The sequence below is a fragment of the Mya arenaria genome, chromosome 5 (assembly GCF_026914265.1).
Source record: "Mya arenaria isolate MELC-2E11 chromosome 5, ASM2691426v1".
NCBI lineage: Eukaryota > Metazoa > Mollusca > Bivalvia > Myida > Myidae > Mya > Mya arenaria.
This window is the reverse complement of record NC_069126.1, coordinates 42015092-42034303: the sequence shown is the minus strand read 5'-3', so window position 1 is coordinate 42034303 and position 19212 is coordinate 42015092. Positions and strand designations below refer to the sequence as shown.

Sequence of the window (19212 nt, the reverse complement as noted above, 5' to 3'; positions counted from 1 at the left end):
CAAGTCCAAAGAGAAACAAACTCCTGTCACCCTAATTATGAAATCTTGATATTTATCAAAATGATATAAATATATATAGAAGACAAACTAAATAAACATAAATATGTTTATTTGTCCAACTAGCAAATCCTTCTTTTTTACGGAAAACTCGTGATTCAATTTATATTTTATTATTTCGATGATAATGTATGTTTGTTGTTTAGCAGGTCATGCTGTACAAACAACCCTCAAACCTGTGGTGCATGTAGATTTTTTTGAAGATGACAAAGCATGTGCAAATATGCTTTTCAAATGGATTGTGAAATCCTCAAGGCGATGCTCCATGTCTGAAGTAACATTTATGCGAAAACAGCTTTCGCATCAAACTCAGAAAATTTTGCTGTTTTGTGGCCAACATATGAACCAATATGTTGGGAATTTTATGATCGAATTGTGTCTACGCTTTATGTGGACAGAAGATACAATACGCCCATTGAAAATTGCTGTTTGTCATGAAAATGAATCAACTTGTGACGCGATAAAGTCTTTAATGGACCGAGGTACTTCAAAACCATACACAATTCATTGCATCAACCCAATCGACAAAAGTTGTCTCCAATTGCTGGAGCTGGGTATGTTCACAAACTCATAGTTGACTTTTTAATGAATATATTGTAAATGTCTTTGAAAACGCACAGTCTTAATGTACATAAAAGGTTGGTTTCTTATGATTATGATTTCCACATAAATGTGAATACTTTCGTGAACAAAGTTCTGATATGACCTTTATAGTACACGTTTGCTTAATACCTGGGTTCTTTATTCATGTAAACGCCCTAATCTCTGTATTACTGTTTTATAATTTCAACATCGTACTTAAATAAAGAGTCTGAAATTGACTGAAATGTTAAACAAGGACTTAACATGAAATCGCCTGCAACTAGAACGTTGTACATGTGAAAGGGAAAGTTCCAAGGATTTGAACGGATTACCCTTTTAAACTAGAGGACGCACATTCACTAGTTAAATAAAAATAGTTGCTAACGAGAATTAAGATAAATATCTATTTGGAAACAAATTCTCAATTCTTACCCCAAAACTAATTCGGCAATGATTTCAAATTACATTGAGTTCCACTCAATGGAATAATCGTTCAAATCTGAATATATAAACAGTACAAATGTATTCACCAACACTATTTCAGAGAAATAACAAAACACATATATAGGATGTTGTGTGACAATTCAACTGAAACAGAAGAGCTGAAACTGGTCGTTCGAAAAGTGTTTCATATTAAGATACTTTTTTGTGTTATCATTTGTCTGACGTTTACCGAATTTCAATTATACTCGGTAATACTTAAATAGGTGTAATTAATTGAGCGATAATCCTGTCATTAATGTTTCGATCTCTTTGATAAGATACCTTAACACTTTGTAAATTGCACTTTTGGACACCCTCCGAAAAAATAATTGTATATGTCATAGGATATGATGAATCGCCGTCAAAATAATGTTGGACAAAACCATCCTGCATATGCAATATGATTACGAACACGAATACAAAATCAACACAGCATTTTGAAAGCAGGCAAAAACGTTTACGTTCATGTGTAATATTTCTCAGTGCCCTTCATATTACGTATTGTAATTTGAAAACACCCAATTAATATTGTCAGGTTACTGTTAAGTGACACATACATAAGGTTACTACCATATAGACCAGTGAAGCATCGGTCGCTATAATATTAGACAAGTAACAGTTGCGCAAATGTAAAAACATTTATCACTTACGCAAATGTGGGAACAATTATTGTTAACCAATCAATTCATCATTTTATTTTATAAAAGAGTACATCCTAATCTATTTTTTTAGATAAAATTGAGACGACGGACTTAATTCCTGCTGTTGGAGAAGGTTTGCCAGCGGGGATACATGACAGGCCTATAGCAACGAAGGGATATATGGTAATGTATCAAAATGCATGGTTTGTCCATGTGACAGTATTCTTTAAACAAGGAGTTTCGCACATGGGGCGGTCACACCTTTTCTGTTATTATTTATCCTTTGTTTCATGGGGCTTTAAATTCGAAAATAGAGATGTTTTCTTTTAAAGACCGGACCCATTGTTTCGTGTGCTCATGCTGATAAATCATTATTTTTTTTATTTTTTTTATCAATAATCACGATGGCGTCTCGCTTAACCAATACGAACGCACTTATCAAATAAAGAATGACTTTATAACGCCTTACGGGTTATGCAATATGGACGTCAAATTTTCTATGCAAAAATCTAGGCGATTGTAAATATTTGAGCATGAAAAAGGTATATACATATAGATGATTTAGGATGCTCAGAAATATTGTAGACGATTGCTTTTGCATGACTATTGGGGGCCGGAGAGTTATGACATTTTGTGATATTATTCATATAATACTGACTTCTGTTGGCAACATTAAAAACACACTAAATAATAGACTAAAATATGAATGTTTGAAATACTCGACATAACCTACGCCACCGTGTTAGTTCGGCATCAACGTCACAAATATGAACTATTTTACAACTGTTCAACTATGTATTGCTGTGCCTTTGCTTAAGATAAAAACATTTCGACATATAATCTAATACGTGTATTATATAGAGTGTTGACTTGGTGAAAGGGTTTTAGCTGCCTAATATTTCAGCTACATCTACAAAGGCCATTCTAGCAGTATGTCCCATTATTATCGTTTTTTCGATTGTCTCTCAGAATATTTCAAAATGTCAAGCTATTGTCGTCACTTTTCAGTTCAAATTCCCCCATTACATAACCCTATGGTCCTGAACCCTTTAAGCACAAGGTGAACAGTATTGTAGAGCCAGAGTTTTAACAAAATAGCATCTGGTGTAGCCGACCTAAAAATGTTTACCAACGAAGTTTTAAAAATACATCCGAAAATAATATTGTCCAAAAGCTCACAAAATATTTTTACTGTTCCTGGTAATTTTTAAATGCCCAAATAATTCAATTCACCTGGAATACTGCACATACTATATGACTACCTGTCACCTCTTTTTCAGGGGAGCTTTAAACCACAGGGCCATACTTTGAACAATCTTTGTAAAAGACATCTACATTATACACGTATGTCAGACTGCATACACAATGCTATTATGAAGTAGTTGTCATTTGAAGAAATATTTTTCTCCCTCTTATTTTGTGATTGGTATTCAATTCATCAAATGTTGCCATGATAACTAAGTGCTGTTGATAAATATTAGGCACTGCCTTCTGTCTAATGCTATTCTTCTTACTGCTGCAGACTTTTGTACATAGTAAAGCAAGTTTTGTAGACTAAGATGAGATGAATATCGTGTTTTATGTATGAAATATTGAAATGTCTTTAAATACATTGTCCATCAAATTTCATAACATGGTGTCAGCAGTTCATCACACTGCTAGTGAGAACGGAATACTAAACATAATTATATTCTTAATTATATACCATTCATCAATCCACATGCAATACATATCACAAAATACTTTAACCCATATTCCGCTCCAGTGCAATACGGCCATATACCACTCTTGTGACTTCACGTCATAACAAGTATGTTGCGCAATATTAAATTGACGTCATTAAATCAATGAGTGCATCCTTAAAATGACATTTATTATGCAAATATGTGGCTTCTAAGTGATCTAATCAGTAATGTATATAATAAAAGGGTAATTAGTACTGCGTTTTGATCCGGATATGGCGGAATGCCATATTCGACTCTGGTGGATATTTGTAGATTTTGATTTTACTCTGCTTGCGCCTTGTGTAATTCGAATCTGCAAAAATCTACTGAGTCGAATACAACCTCCTGGATCAGAAACAGAAAAATAGTCTCTTTTTTAATACTTTACATATTACATGGCTTTCATCATTCAAACTAACATTTCGCTTGTTATTTCAATATACAATGATTTTGTAAACATCCATAAATGATAGTTAAAATTAAGATTCATGCTAATTATGCCTACCAAAAGCACCTGACTGACCAATCAGTATCCACATTTGGCAGAGATTATTGGTGGTTCATGAAATCAACCATGACCTCCCACAATCTGCACTGATCAACAGTAGTTAATGTATTGTTTCCATTGTTCTTTTTTCATAAACTTAAAATACAACTGCAGTGAATAAAATTTATTCCTTATCACTGAGAGAAAGTTTAGACAAATGAACGAAGCCGAGTTACATTTAGTAGGATATCAAATCCTACAAATGTATTCATCATTTTATGTCACCGTATTTAGTGAATGTTAAATTTTTGACAGACTAAAGTTTCAGTTTTTGCATATCAAAGAACTTTTGTGTGTATAATTTTGATGATATTTTGTGATTCATTTTATTCCATTCTTTGAAATTTGTTTTCCTTAGAGTTTAATCCCAAGCATACTAATGTTCACATTTAAGTGCAAGAAAAGTCACTTTATTATGATCTTAATAAATTCTTTATAATGTAAGGTCACATTAAGGATATATTGTGCTTTTTAAAAACATATTTTTTCATCTGTTTAAAATTATTTCAAATGCAGTGAAATTTGATTATGAGTTTAAACTATGACAGGAATAATTCAAGGGAATGATTTTTTCCATTAAAATTGTCTGAAACGCATGTAAATTTATAAATTATGTAAGGTTCTTCACATTGGTCACACTTTTAGAACTTTGTACTGTCTTTTGTTTGATAGTCTCAAATTTAATACAGCATTGGCCTCACCAGATTGGCACCAAAAAAGTGTTTTTTTTCTTTAACGAATCTCAGCACAATTTTTTAATAAAATATGTTTGTTTTTGATATCGTTATTGTAAATAAAATACCAAAATGTAAAAAATGCAGTGCAGTGTCGTATCCACTATGATATGAAGACCTACACTTACTGGTTGGAATTTTCCAGATAAATACCTAATTCGCTAATATCACGTAATAACATCAACGGTAATTCACACATAAGGAATGAATTCTACTCGGTAGACATACCTAATAAACTTTTTTTTTAAATGGAAAAACACGAAATAACTGCTATTAATAAATCATTTGTAAACTATGTGGATCATCAGTTAGTAAGATTCAATGCATAATAATTGAACACATCGATACAAAGTTTATGTCAGGTTTCTACAATTTTCCTTTTTTTTTTGCTTTTTCATCATTAACTGAGTACAGCCTCTTTAAAATGTACCTTATAATGTCTGTGGCTTATCAAATATTTAATAGTAATAGTCTGCAACAAAGATTTGTTTCAATTATCCAGGTTTCAAACTGCATTGTGTATGCGATTGGAAAGCTAATCTTGAAAGCTCAATTAGAATATTTTTTACAAACAGATTTGCACAGTTATATATGTAAACTTGTATTTATTGATAGAGGTTACCTTTTTCAAATCTTTGATTTAGATTGCAAAGTATAACTTATATAAATAAATATATATTCTTAACTTCTAATAAGTAATTAGTTAATTTGTCAGTCGGATCATATTTAATATGATCAATATATAAATGTAGCATATGATTCTTTCGGCATGTCAATTGTTGGTTTGAGGTTCGTTGTACTTTTTACATTTGAACAGTAGACTGTAGGACGAAGTGTGGCGGCATGGTGTTATGTTTTCTTAATTTTAATTAGTGAACTTTCTCTGCATCAATTTTATTGTTTTATTTATTATTCTGAATCTGCTGTTTAGGATTACACATACCGTCAAATAACATAACATAACATCACAATATGTGATACAACATAACATAACATCCTAACATAACATGTCATCAAATTATTTCCAAAAATATCGTATTTTTATCATAAATACGTTCAACGTAATCTAAATACATCTTTTATGATTGTTTATTATTGCTTTATTTGGGACAGTATTTTGCACTTTATTGGTTACGCTTTCTGTTTAATATTTTAAGAAAATATTATTTAATGCCTTTTTTATTACATTTTGATAAAACACAATTTCGTTTGCAGAAGTCATGTTAATCTAAAGCAATGATATACAACTATTTACTTATTAGCTGTGGAATATCCTGTGGTATGAGCCAGAACATCCTTATTGACCGAGGCGTAAGCCAAGGTCAATATTAATTTTCGTTCCAGAAAAACAGCATGCTCACTGCTAATATGTATATAACTGTTTTTTTACATGATACCATAAATGTTGGCATTTGTTTTGGAAGGAAAGTCTGAGAACCCTGTTTTGGTAGAGGTTGGAAATAGAGACATGTTATTTATCTGCCTCGGCTAACAGTTCCGATGCCATCTACTTTACCTCGGGAATACACTTTTGACTGTAACCCAAGTTACCATAAAAATAATTGTATAATGGCCTTTTGTTCTGTGTTTGACAATTGCTCACCGTCCAATCGCGAATGGTAAAGTTATTGAACATGATATACTATACATAATGAAGTCAGCTGAGTGGAGAACGACCGTTTTATGCAGATTTTAAATTTATTGAAAGTTAATTCCTGATTTGAAGCAGTATTTTTATCGAAACATAGATTCAGTCTATGTATTTTTTTTCGAAATTCCCTACTAAAAACACAAATATAAATGGACATCGTGCAAATTGCCTGTTCTGTTTAATTAAGTGTGACATAATAACAAATATTGTTAGTTATAGAATACAACATATCTTACCTCGTGATTACCAAAAGTAAATAATTCACTACGAAACAATGAATTACTGAATTCACCATATATATACATGTAACTGCATTTATAAATAAGACATTGGTTATAGTCTTCTATTTGGTTACAGTGATTATGAAGAGGACATGCTGATATTCCAGCGGAAACGGTTTAGATTTGTAGCCATGATGTTATGCAGTAGTTTATACTTGAATTGTTTAACATTTTAGCTCACCTTAGCCGTAGGGTGAGCTATTAGGATCGATGGTTGTCCGTCGTCTGTGGTCTGCCGTCCTCCGCCCGTCCACTTTTAGTTTGTTAATACTCTAGTGGTAACATTTTTGCCTTTATTGTCACGAAAGTTGGTCAGGATGTTTGTCCCAGTAATTAGTCGGACGAGTTCGAATATGGGTCATCTGGAGTCAAAAACTAGGACAGAGAGCCCAAATATGGAAAAATCTTGTTAACACTCTACAGGTAACATTTTCAACCCAAATATCCTAGAAATTTGTCAGAAAGTTAGATTCGAAAATGTCTAGCTCAAGTTCGAATATGGGTCATTTTGGAGTCAAAAACTAGGTCACAGAACCCAAATATGGAAATACCTTGTTAACACTCAAGAGGTAACATTTTCAGCCCAAATATCCTGGATATTTGTCAGAAAGGTTGCTTCCATGATTTATAGCTCAAGTTCGATTATTGGTCATCTGGGATCAAAAACTAGGTCACAGAGCCCAAGCCTGGAAATTCCTTGTTAACACTCTAGAGGTAACATTTTCAGCTCAAATATCCTGGAAATTTGTCAGAAAGGTTGCTTCCATGATTCATTGCTCAAGTTCGATTATTGTCCATCTGGGATCAAAAACTAGGTAACAGAGCCCAAGTATGGAAAAACTTTGTTAACACTCTAGAGGTAATATTTTAAGCCCAAATATCCTGGAAATTTGTCAGAAAGGTTGTTTTGATTCGAGGGTTCGAATATGGGTCATCTGTTTTTTATTGTTATTAATTGTTATAAAATCATTGAATGTACCAACTTCAAACTTTATGAACTTATTCACATTAAATTGTGATTTTTTTGTGACGAATTATATAAAATCCAACCTAAATATTGTAAGAGTTATTGCCCTTTGTATATTTTTTAACAAATACATATTTTTCATGTGTTTAAAAAAATGGACATATAATAGTTTCACCTATGTTGTATGGAAGGGCAGACAGGCACCATCCAGTATGTAGTCCGATCAATTACTTTTGAACCTTTTGTCCAATTATGACCAAATTTGGTCAGAATGTGTATGAACGCGTTTGATAATTAGCAAAAATTGCTGTAGTTACACCAGAGTTATTGCGCTTTAATCATAGAAATTCCCTAAAATTGCTCTTGTCCTATCAATAACTTTTTAAGCATTTGTCCAATCATCAAAAAAGTTGGTGAGAATGTGAATGGGCATAATTCATCAGAGAAGCCAAATCCATGTTGTTGCCCTTAAATTATCAACAAGTCTATAGCACAAAGTTTTACTCAGGTGAGCGATATAGGGCCATCTTGGCCCTCTGGTTTCTTGAATCATTCCATGTAAAATAAAATACCATGATCGCCAGTAGATTTGTTTGTTGAAAGCTTCTTGCCACATATGATTAAAGTCTTTATTGGTGAGATCGTCTACTTTTGACCGTTTTTAAGATTTAAACACGTTTTAACCTTTGTGGCTACGTATTGAGTTTGGGATACCTTTTATTATTGTGTTTACCTCTGAAATCCAGTTGCATTTCACTTCTAAAGTTTGCACAATTCTTCTCACGTCTATCTCACCAGATACTGAAATTATGTCGTTTAGAAACATAAAACCAGAGTCAATCCAGTGTTTAAATAGTAGACATTTATCATTACATGTTATATAATCATTTCCCCATGAAATCTGAGTTCGAATTGAATTAAAATCCTTCTTAATATTGTTTGACATTGAAATCGATTTAAATTCTAGCCACGTGCTGTGAGACAATCTAAGCCGGGACCTTTATTAAATTTCATTTCTAGAAGTACTTTTTTGTCTTCATTATATGTATTTAATTTATATGTCGCACACTTTATCAACATTAATATTTATACATGTCTTCATATGTATTTAACATATAGTAGTGGGGAAGTTTTAAATTAGTAAAAAGTACTGTTTTGTTTTGTTCAACTGTTTTTCTTTCACAACCGTTTTGTGTTCTTTTCATTCACATATTTTAATTTTACGTGAACTCTTTTTGTTTGTATACTGCAGTCTGAGATGATATCTAAAGTTAAATGTATGTATTTAAAGGAGTCAATTTTTTTAATAAATCTAAGAAGGCTTTGCCCATTTTAACAAGAATAACGTTGAATTTTAGCATTGTATTAGTTGTAAAAATGCATGGTTACATGACATTATGCAGATTTTGTTTTCCAAACTGGAGGGTAAAATATCGAACAATGTCTTTAAACTGTTCAATAGACATCATAGTAAATATTTAAAGTGAGTTCATCAGCAAGCAATGTGTTCAACTATTGTTTTATGAATTGAATAAAACTGGTATATGTTTTCTAAACATCGAAAAACTGCTATGTCTTAAAAAGTTACAGTATCAATCGAAATGATTTTTCCCACCGTTTACAATACTTCTTTCACTTCAACTTTTCTGTTAACTGATCTTATTTTTAGCAGATACGTATGTGTATATTGTTTATTCACTGATAATATAATAAGTATTTAGATATATACAAAGTAATTACTTGTCGCTCTTTGTTGTCCTTAAAGCTTGTTGGTGGCGTAATGAAGCGCAAATAACTTTTTTAATTCACGATCAATGTTTTTAAATAAATGTCCCGTAGTGTACAATGGTTATTTCCATGTTGATTATTCAAGCTTTCATAAAGTGTGTGTCCTACGGCTTATAAATTTAATTCAATAACTCTATCAGAATATTTCCAGTAGTAGGTTGAAATGTTATCCTCACATACTATTTTAATGAAATCCAAGATTCTAGAAATATATATCAATGGTGAAACGTTTATAAAGACATGTTAACCGTTTATTAAAAAGTTGTTGTTTACATGTACCCCATATCAGAACAGTGGCATTTAAACATTCATTCCATGTTAACTCAGCAACTTCGCCTGTGTATCTTAAGTTAAAATGACACATCAAGAAAGTTATTTTTCTTTACTTTATTCAAAAGAACAAGGTTTCAACTTAATATAGCTGAACGCAGTGGGTCCAAACAGGCCCTTACTAACAAACAATACATCAGCTTATTAACAAATTAACTATAAAGAGTAAGATACGTTATCAAATTTAAAATACTAATTATAGTATGATGAACATAGTCAAAACACAATATATTTCTGTTTTTTAACAAGCACCAGCCATATTGATTAAGATAACTATAAATAATCCGTAGTTGTTCAATCAAATATTTTTTTTTATATTATTGTTAAGTATTGTGTTTGTCCAATTCTACTGAACATTATTTTCTTGTGCTTTCAAGAATGGTGTAAACAAGAGTAAGCCAGGTAATAAATTATATTTAGTTATGATGAAAAACTTTAACATTTTACTTTTCTAAATAATATAGTTTATACTTAATGCATATTTTATCATGTATAGAAAATAATCTAAATGATCCTTATATACCAAAATAACGTATCTTACGTCTTCAAGAATATTTACCAACAGGCATAAAATGTCATAAAAACTTATCAGATCTAGCCAATATCAATGTGGGAAATTATGATTTGTTTTCAAACAGTTGCATTAGAATAAACACTAGTTATAAACATTGACACTGAATATATATATATATATATATATATATACATATATATATATATATATTCAAAGTCTAGTCGCACTTATATTCTGTCTTTTTTGTATATTTTATAACCACATATCATTCCGTTATATCAAATTTATAAGGCTGTAAACATGTACATGAAGAGTTAGCTTCCTCTTTGTAACATATTTATCTAATTTAGCCATTAAACTCATTAAAATGCTTAAAATTATATGCATAACGTATCGGATGAACGTATCTTACGATTTAAAAAAAAAATCTATATATATATACAGCGCTAATGAGGATATTTTTGCGTGGTTTCACAATAAAATAATTCAAAATAACTTTCTTTAAATCGACTTTAAGCATTTGCATATAAATATAACACCATAATGAAATTAATTCGCATGTTATCACGCAATTCTATGAATCATAATTATAACAATACAATGCTTACTACTCAGATCAAAACACTGGTTTAGTAAACACACGCATACATTATCTATTGTAGGCCTTATGACTTAGTTTGGTATGCATGACTTGATCTTCCCTATGTCAGATTCATTCAACTTGAATAGTCCTCGTGACTTTCCTGTTGGCGTTGGACCTTCAATACGGCAAATCACGGCTTTCATATTAAGTCCTAAATCATCAGGAGCATTTGGCCATCTGTACGGTTTGACTTAACTTCAACTTTCTTCCATGAATATTATGTCAATGGTCTCACTTTCTATGTCTATTCAAGTAACCTTTCCAACATACCATTTCTCTTCATAAATGGCATCAACAAACTCTCCTGACTTTATATCTGTAATTGAAAGACTATTCGGAGTGTCTGGTCGTGTGTTTCTGGTTTTAAATTCGTCTATCAACTCTTCATATAGTTGCGCTTGTTTCATTTGTTGATTTTCTTAATTTCTTGTGATTTGATGTTGCCTTTCTTTGCTGCAATGTCCAAATGCTGCATAACTCACCCTCTATCAAGCAACTGTCACAGTGAAACAAGACAACTGAACTGAGGTGTACTGTTCTTTGCTTGTTGGTAAGGCAGCATATAGTTTCATGGCTCCGTTAATTCGTTTATGTTTTGTTTTTAAACATACTCTCATACTCATTTTGAGAGTAGAATCTGTAGTTGAGACATTTGGTTCTAAACTCCCCATGCAAAGAAATCACTAGCAGCCTGAATACTAATTTTGCATTGTTTAGACGGCCTCAGATGCTATCGTTTTGGCTGTTCCACCGATAACGTCACATGGCCCCTTACCATGTATGGACTCAAAGTAATTCCAACATGCACTCATCCCGAAAAGCTCATTGTGCCGCTCGGCAACATGATAAACGGTTATGTACGGTATTGTGGGAATGGATTATCTGTCGAAACTTATGGTTTGATTTTCACGGTTTTATTAAAATATTTTGCATATATTCATACCTCATAAGATACGTTTGCATGCATAAGATACGTTATTTATTTGCCATCTGGATACTCTTTCTAAACTACTACATGGTCTGTTTCATTTAGCTTAATTATGAATAGACCATAACTAAAATTATATATATTAATAGCAATCCTAATATAATTGAGATATAACAATTTCAATCGCAAAATTTACTCACTTTGTCCTCGTCATGTATCTTTGACGTTTCAAACGTTCGGGGCATTCAAACTTGATGTGTAATAAACAAAAATGTCTCCATCATGGTTTAGGCGGATGTAAAAATGTTGAGGATTTGCATCTATGCCATTAAGCTAGATTTATTTAAGGTTGTGAATCAATTAAATTATTTCTAGAACGTATCTTATTGGAACGTATCTGATGCAAATTAAATTAAATGCTTAATTATTTCGCCAATGTTGATTTGACATATATGCATTTTGGTTATATATAAAAGCCCATAACTGCCTGTAACTATATATATGTTTAGAACGTATTATGACCATTTTGTTTCAGATATTGAGGCTCGACTGGAAACGTATCTGATGGATTTTTTTTTGTGTAAACCCAATCGTGATGAAACAAAGCCTAAAACTTACTTTTTGTCCATTTTACCTGTAGGGTACTTTTCATTAAGTTTATCTATATATATTCTTCGTTTGATTGAACCCTTTTAAAATATTACGCTGCCATTTATAACCAAAAATATTTGGCTGTAAATCTAAGGAACGTATCTTATTCGTAAATTTGGGACAATGGATGTCTGGCATGCATACAAAAAATAGCAAACACAGCAGCATTTTATCCTTAAAAACGATTAGTCAAACCTTCGTTCTTATGATAAAATGAAAAATAATTGTTTGATTAACTTCAGTATGCATAGTATCGCATGTACAATGTTGTGTATATCATTTGTGACAGCCTATAATGACCAAAAACAGCTAATATCTGATATAGCCACACCAATGTGACAATTTGTATACTAAAAAACTGATTGGTTTGAGGAAATATTGATATTGTTCAACACACAAATGCCCCCAAACCCACCTTAACATTATTTATTGTCAAAATGTATGCTTGGGACAGCCGATTTACAAAAGTAACTGAGTGGAATGAGTGTTAAATACACAATGAAACAGTTACACTACATTCTCCTGAATTCCCCATGAACTTTCTCTCAAGCTCTATAAGAATCTTGTTTCTTCCAAAAAATATGTCGAGAAATGTCTCGAACATTCCAAGAAAATCTTGACGAATACATGCTTAATACCATAAGGAAAACATATCTTTCTTTTAATGAGTCCAACTCACTATACAGATAGAACTATAATATTAGACAATGAAGTACTGAATATAAAATGCATATACATGTAACATTATTTATTATAATAGCTTTGTATAATACTTTTTACGGGCTTATATATGCTATGAAACAAACAGGAAGACAGATGTACTACATGCTGTTTATATATACATCCAAATTTCATTTGTAGAAAACGGCCGAGTGGCGGAGATTGCACAAAACCCTGCGGAACACGAACCGGATACGAGAGGATCAAGAAAAGTTGCAGACCCGTAACTCTTTAGCCAGACAGATTGAGATTTTACGGGATAAAAACAAGCTGATTGGATAGTCAACCGCCCATTTATTTGAAGATAGTCAGGTAGCTAATTGACTGACATGTCATGTGTTGTGTATGTGCATGATACGCATTATTAAGGGATTTCTATGATAGGGCGTTGGGTATGGTTCGTTTCGGTATGGGGTGGTTTTGGTATAAGGCTCGTTGGATAGGGTTTCATATTGCATTGCCTTTCGTTGAACCTACGTTCGTCAGGCAGAGGTTCGCTGGGTTTTTTAAATTCTTTATGGGTTCGATTGACATAGGGTACGTTTGATATATTGTTCATGCGATATAAGTTTTGTTTGGCATGCTCAATAAATATTGAGCATATAGTTCGTTCGGCACGTCATTTGTTGCTTTGAGGTTCGTTGTACTATTAACGTATGAACAGTGGATTGAAGGACAAAGTGTGGCGCCATAGTGCTATGTTTTCTTAATTTAAATTAGTGACATTCCTCTGCAGCAATTTTATTGTTTTATAGTCTATTCTGAAACTGCTGAAATAGGATTACACATAATGTAAAATAACATAACATGACGTAACTTTCCATAACAATATGTAATATAACATAACAAAACATCCTAACATAACATATCATCAAATTATTTTCAGACATACCGTATTTTCATCACATCTACGTTCAACGTTGTTTATTATTGTACTAGTACACATGTTACAATGAATAGTAACATTTTACTATAGAAATTTGTTCCCGCAATAATGATTATCGATTCCGCCCGTGGGATTATCACGGCACGTAAGAGCGATCATGGCATACTTGCCTGACGAAGACGAAAACGTGCACACTGACGTCATTTTCACGAAAATGAAAATGGCTGCCGAATACTTGGTAGGCAAACATTTAAACTTAAATAAAATATATAAAGGGATTAAAATGGAACTATCGGTGCAATAATAATAAAATTAGTTTCACCAACAATGACACCTTCCGTGTTTCAGTAACGGGTACTACCCGAAACCGTACCGGATGTTAATATTCGGTAAAGGTTATTAAGCAGTGAGACAAGGAAATGTGTTGAAACGTTTTGTTTTACTTTATTCGCTGAAAAATGTTAATTATTCCAACGAAATGGCTAGGGTCATTCAAGCCGAGATTCTTATGAAACTGCTCCTAGGCTTGATCGACCTTAGCTGTGCTGACCTATTAAAAATGAACATCACAATCAACCGATGTAAATCAGGAACTTTTTGAAAAATGGAAACATTTCAAGTTTATTCTGAAAACACGTACGAAAATGTAGTAGCTAATGCCATTCCAAACCATTTTGTTATATATGTTTTAAGACTTTCAGACTACATGCTAATAATATGACATATCAATCATTTTTCCACAAAATCATGTTTTTAAATCTATTTGAAATCATTGATAAGTGAAAAAATATATGTATTATACAAGATAGTACATGGTTGATAATTGCCCCTGTGAAAATAATTGCCCTCGGGGAATTATTCCTTCCACTGGGGCAATTATCAACCCAAAATCCAAGGTCAACCATGAATTATTCTATTCTTATTTGTGGTTGTATTCTAACTTTATTTGTTACGCTTCCTGTTGAACATTGTTTAGAAGATACATTATCAAATACATATTCCATTACATTTTGATAAAACACTATTATGTTTGCAAACGTCATGTCAGTCTAATGCAAACAAATAAAACAATTTAGTTATAAGCTGTGAAATATAGGCCTAAGCCAAGATCAATATTAATTTTGCGGTCCATATTAACAGCATACTCACAGCTTATAGGGATACAACTGATTTATTATATGATACCAAATATGTTGGCATTTTTTTGGAAGGAAAGTCCGAGAACCCTGTATAGGTAGAGGCAGGAAATAGAGGCAAGTTGTTTAACTGCCTCGGGCAACAGTTTAAATGTCATCCACTTCACCTCGGGAAGACACTTTTGACTGTTACCCAAGTCACCATGAAATAATGTGTATGACCATTGCTCACTGTCCAAACATAAATGGTTAAGTTATTGATCATGTTATGATACATATAACGAAGTCAGCTGAGTAGAATACGACTGTATTATGCAGATTAAGAATTTATTGAAAATTAATTCCTAATTTAAAGCAGTTTTCACGTTAACTTTGTGATGACTCTTTAATTTTATCAGACCCCAGATGAGAGAAGTTTGCGCTCATATACAGAATGAAAATGTTAACGTGCGGTGTAAATAATTCTCCAGGATTCTCTATAAGAATATCCTTTTTTTCAAAAATATCAAATCGTGAAAAAACGATTATAAAATACGGAAAAACAAAGCTGATTTTAATGAGTTTAGGTCACCATGCAGATAGGTAAACACATTTAATGTAGTATGGGTAGCTTTTCACTAGCCAAAAAGGCATATCACTACTCAGTTGAAAAAACTGACTTTTCGAGAAACAATATAATTATGCCATATACTTAACGGCATCCCATGTTTGTAAGAATAGTCATGAACATATATAGTTTACTAAGAATGGGGATCTACGATTACTCTGGAATAATCTTTATGTTTGTCTTCGTAATTTCATGTTATACTTCCACATAGACAGAACTACTAAAACATGTTATGTATACATTGAAACACATGTTTTGTATTTTTGTAGGTAAATTTACCCACAACTACTCAGAACGTGACCTGGTATCGAAGTTTGGGCATCAAGACTGACAAGATAACTGACATGATAAAGGACCGCGAGCGGATTGTAGAATCAACCGCCCACAAAACTGTGGATAGTCAGGAAGCGAATTGACTGACATAGCTAACAATATGTTCGTGACCGGCAATCTAGATCGGGTTACTATATAGTTTTTAAGATCTGACGTTTGTAGCATCAACAATATTGTGTGTTCAAATCATGAATCCTAACGTTGTCACAATGCATTCATTCCCTATAAACTTATAAAATCATAAGGCTGACACAGGTTGCCTTAAGTCTAATATGCTGGGTAAGAGGTGGGTTTGTTCAGTTTGTCTCCATGTAATAGTTTTGCGCGATTTGTACGATACTAAAAACATTTATGAATAGACGCATACCACAAACGTTTGCAGTTATTCTATATGATTAGTAAAAATAATAGTTCATGTACTCGTATGTCCCAACGCATTGCTAATTGATTTTTGTTTTATGTTCCATTGCAACATTTTCTTGTCAACTCTACTATCAAACAAACGTTATATTTCGTCTTTGATCATTTGCCAGATTTGTTGGTTGATTCATTAAGCCATGTTTCTATTTTCCTTTCTCATGCTTTATATACTATCTTGTTTACTTAGCCTTGAATAATCTAGTTTTGTTTATATCGTGTACTATTCTAATTGTAACAATGTTTAATCTTTCTCGCGAGTTGAAGTTCAGATAAAAGACTTAATTTGGTATGACTGTAAAATAATTTCATGGAGTAGATTTGTTTTTGCCGCCTTGATTGTCTTTATATTAACGTATGTGTTTAATGTTTGATCTAACTATCATAGGTTCACCTTTTCGTACTGTTCCTTATGTTTTTATGATATTGTTAATATTAGTTTGTATTATAACGTTTTCAAACGATCTATGAGTTCCTAACCAAAGGTTCATAAGAATAAGTAGTCCGCAGAACTGGTCACGTGATCAACTGACAGTAGATGAACGCATGTGGTCAGCTATGATCTAACTATCGTAGGTTCACTTTTTTGTACAGTTCCTTATGTTGTTTATGATATTGTTAATATTAGTTTGTATTATAAAGTTTCGAACGATTTATGAGTTCCTAACCAAAGGTTCATAAGAATAAGTAGTCCGCAGAACTGGTCACGTGATCAACTGACAGTATATAAAGGCATGTGGTCAGCTATGATCTAACTATCATATGTTCACTTTTTTGTACCGTTCCTTATGTTGTTTATGGTATTGTTAATATTAGTTTGTATTATAAAGTTTTCGAACGATTTATGAGTTCCTAACCAAAGGTTCATAAGAATAAGTAGTCCGCAGAACTGGTCACGTGATTAACATCGGTTCGATGTATTTGCAAGGGACAGAATTGGATGTTTAACTTATCTATGTAACGCATATCAGGTTATTTGATATCCTTTGAAAAAATAATGCATTTTTAAACTAGACCAGCAAACAAGCCCAATTTCGTCGTTTTTATGTATGCCTTTATTTAAAATTAGTAAAAATTAACTGGAAGTGTCAATAAATGAAGAATCAAATCTAAAATTAAAATATGGCCGAATTGGCTAGAAATATTGTAAAATAGGTTATTTTAAGTCGAATTGCAGTTGAAGGAAAGAACCTAAACGCAACGTGCAAGTATTGCTTTAGTGTATAATCGAACATTCATTTTCTGATTCGTAAGTAGGAAACAATACCCTTTCTAATGACACCATATCTAAACACTTGGTCACCAGGCAACACTATTTAAAGTGACACTTTTATTAAAAATCAATACGTACTGGTAATGGACCACTTTTCGCCCGTACAAGTTAATCACCCACCATGTTAAATTGTTGTTCCCCATTTCCAGTATGATGTTTCTCATACAAATGATATTTTGTGTTAAAATGAAGCTTCAAAATAGGAAAGCTATTCTTTTTCCAGAAAATTAGCTACTTATCAGCAATATTAAAATTATATATTTGTTTCATCGGCGGATTAAACACTTTCACCACTTAAAAAATAGAAAATATTTCACCCAAAAATACTCGCTTAAACAGGGCATGTTTTTATAGATGTATTTAAAAATAGAAAGAAATAACCAATTGTGTTGCCAATCAGGATTTTTTTTAATGATTACATTTTTCTAAGTGGGCGAACTATTGGTACTATACACAGTCATTTCAGTGGAGTTTTCATAGTTTCAAGATTGCTATCGTGTTTCAATAGCTGAAATCGCAAAATATTAAATGATTGGTGAGTGTTTAAAGAATTACTGTGATCGTTTATTGTCTCATAAGGTAGAAATATCGTGTTACCTGCGCCATTCTGTCAATTTTGAACTTGGAATCCTTCATAACAACCATTGTTTTCGACATTTATTCATCTTTTTTGGTATAATGAAACAATTGTGTTAATTGTGGTTTATGTTTTTTGGGAGTAAGAGTGCATCTTAAACTTAATGGTAATTGCTCAAGGTTGTTCGTACATCGGATACATTATGATATCATTATAAATATTATCATAATTATTTGTTTAAGGTATAAGTACGTATGTCGAAAATATCACTATGCACTGATTTGTTCGAATTTTTGTTTTGAAATTGCTTTTCTCGGGGTTTATATTTAATGCTCTGAATTAACAAAAAAAAAATGAAAAGCGGAAACTGATCCACAACTTGCATTTCTGTAAGAAAAATCGGGCAAAAAAACGGAAATAGAACAATGTTATATGTATTTTGGTATGCATGTTTCTATATAGTATTTGTATTAATAAATTTGCTTGATCTTGTTATTTAGAGTAGATGGTAACAATTGGGTAGGTATTGGGCTTATGAATAAAGAATATATTAAAGAGGCTTGGTTGATGCAAAGAACGAACAAAGAAGCATGCTCGTCACAGCCCCCAACTAGTTCAACTAGCTTCTACAGACCATGTCAAGGTGGTTACATCTACATTTGCCAATAAAGATATTTTGATAGTTGTGTCATGTTTGTTGTCACAAGACTGCGCATGTTCTTCAAGTTCTTAAAATACCACT

At 32.2% G+C, this 19212-nt stretch overlaps 1 protein-coding gene across 2 annotated transcripts in view; it reads left to right on the top strand.

Moving 5' to 3' along the window:
- LOC128234404 (uncharacterized) overlaps positions 1 to 18965 on the top strand; it is a 39991-nt gene extending 21026 nt beyond the window's left edge. Inside the window, exons 18-21 of one of the 2 annotated variants that reach the window (XM_052948621.1) lie at positions 207 to 611; positions 1855 to 1946; positions 13383 to 13553; positions 16140 to 18965. In XM_052948621.1, the coding sequence (XP_052804581.1) occupies positions 207 to 611; positions 1855 to 1946; positions 13383 to 13523 (638 nt within the window). In that variant the 3' untranslated portion in view covers positions 13524 to 13553; positions 16140 to 18965. Of the gene's footprint in view, positions 1 to 203; positions 612 to 1854; positions 1947 to 13382; positions 13554 to 16139 lie in introns of both variants that reach the window. The other variant, XM_052948620.1, reaches the window with a different exon arrangement.
- The last annotated feature ends 247 nt before the right edge of the window (positions 18966 to 19212 follow it).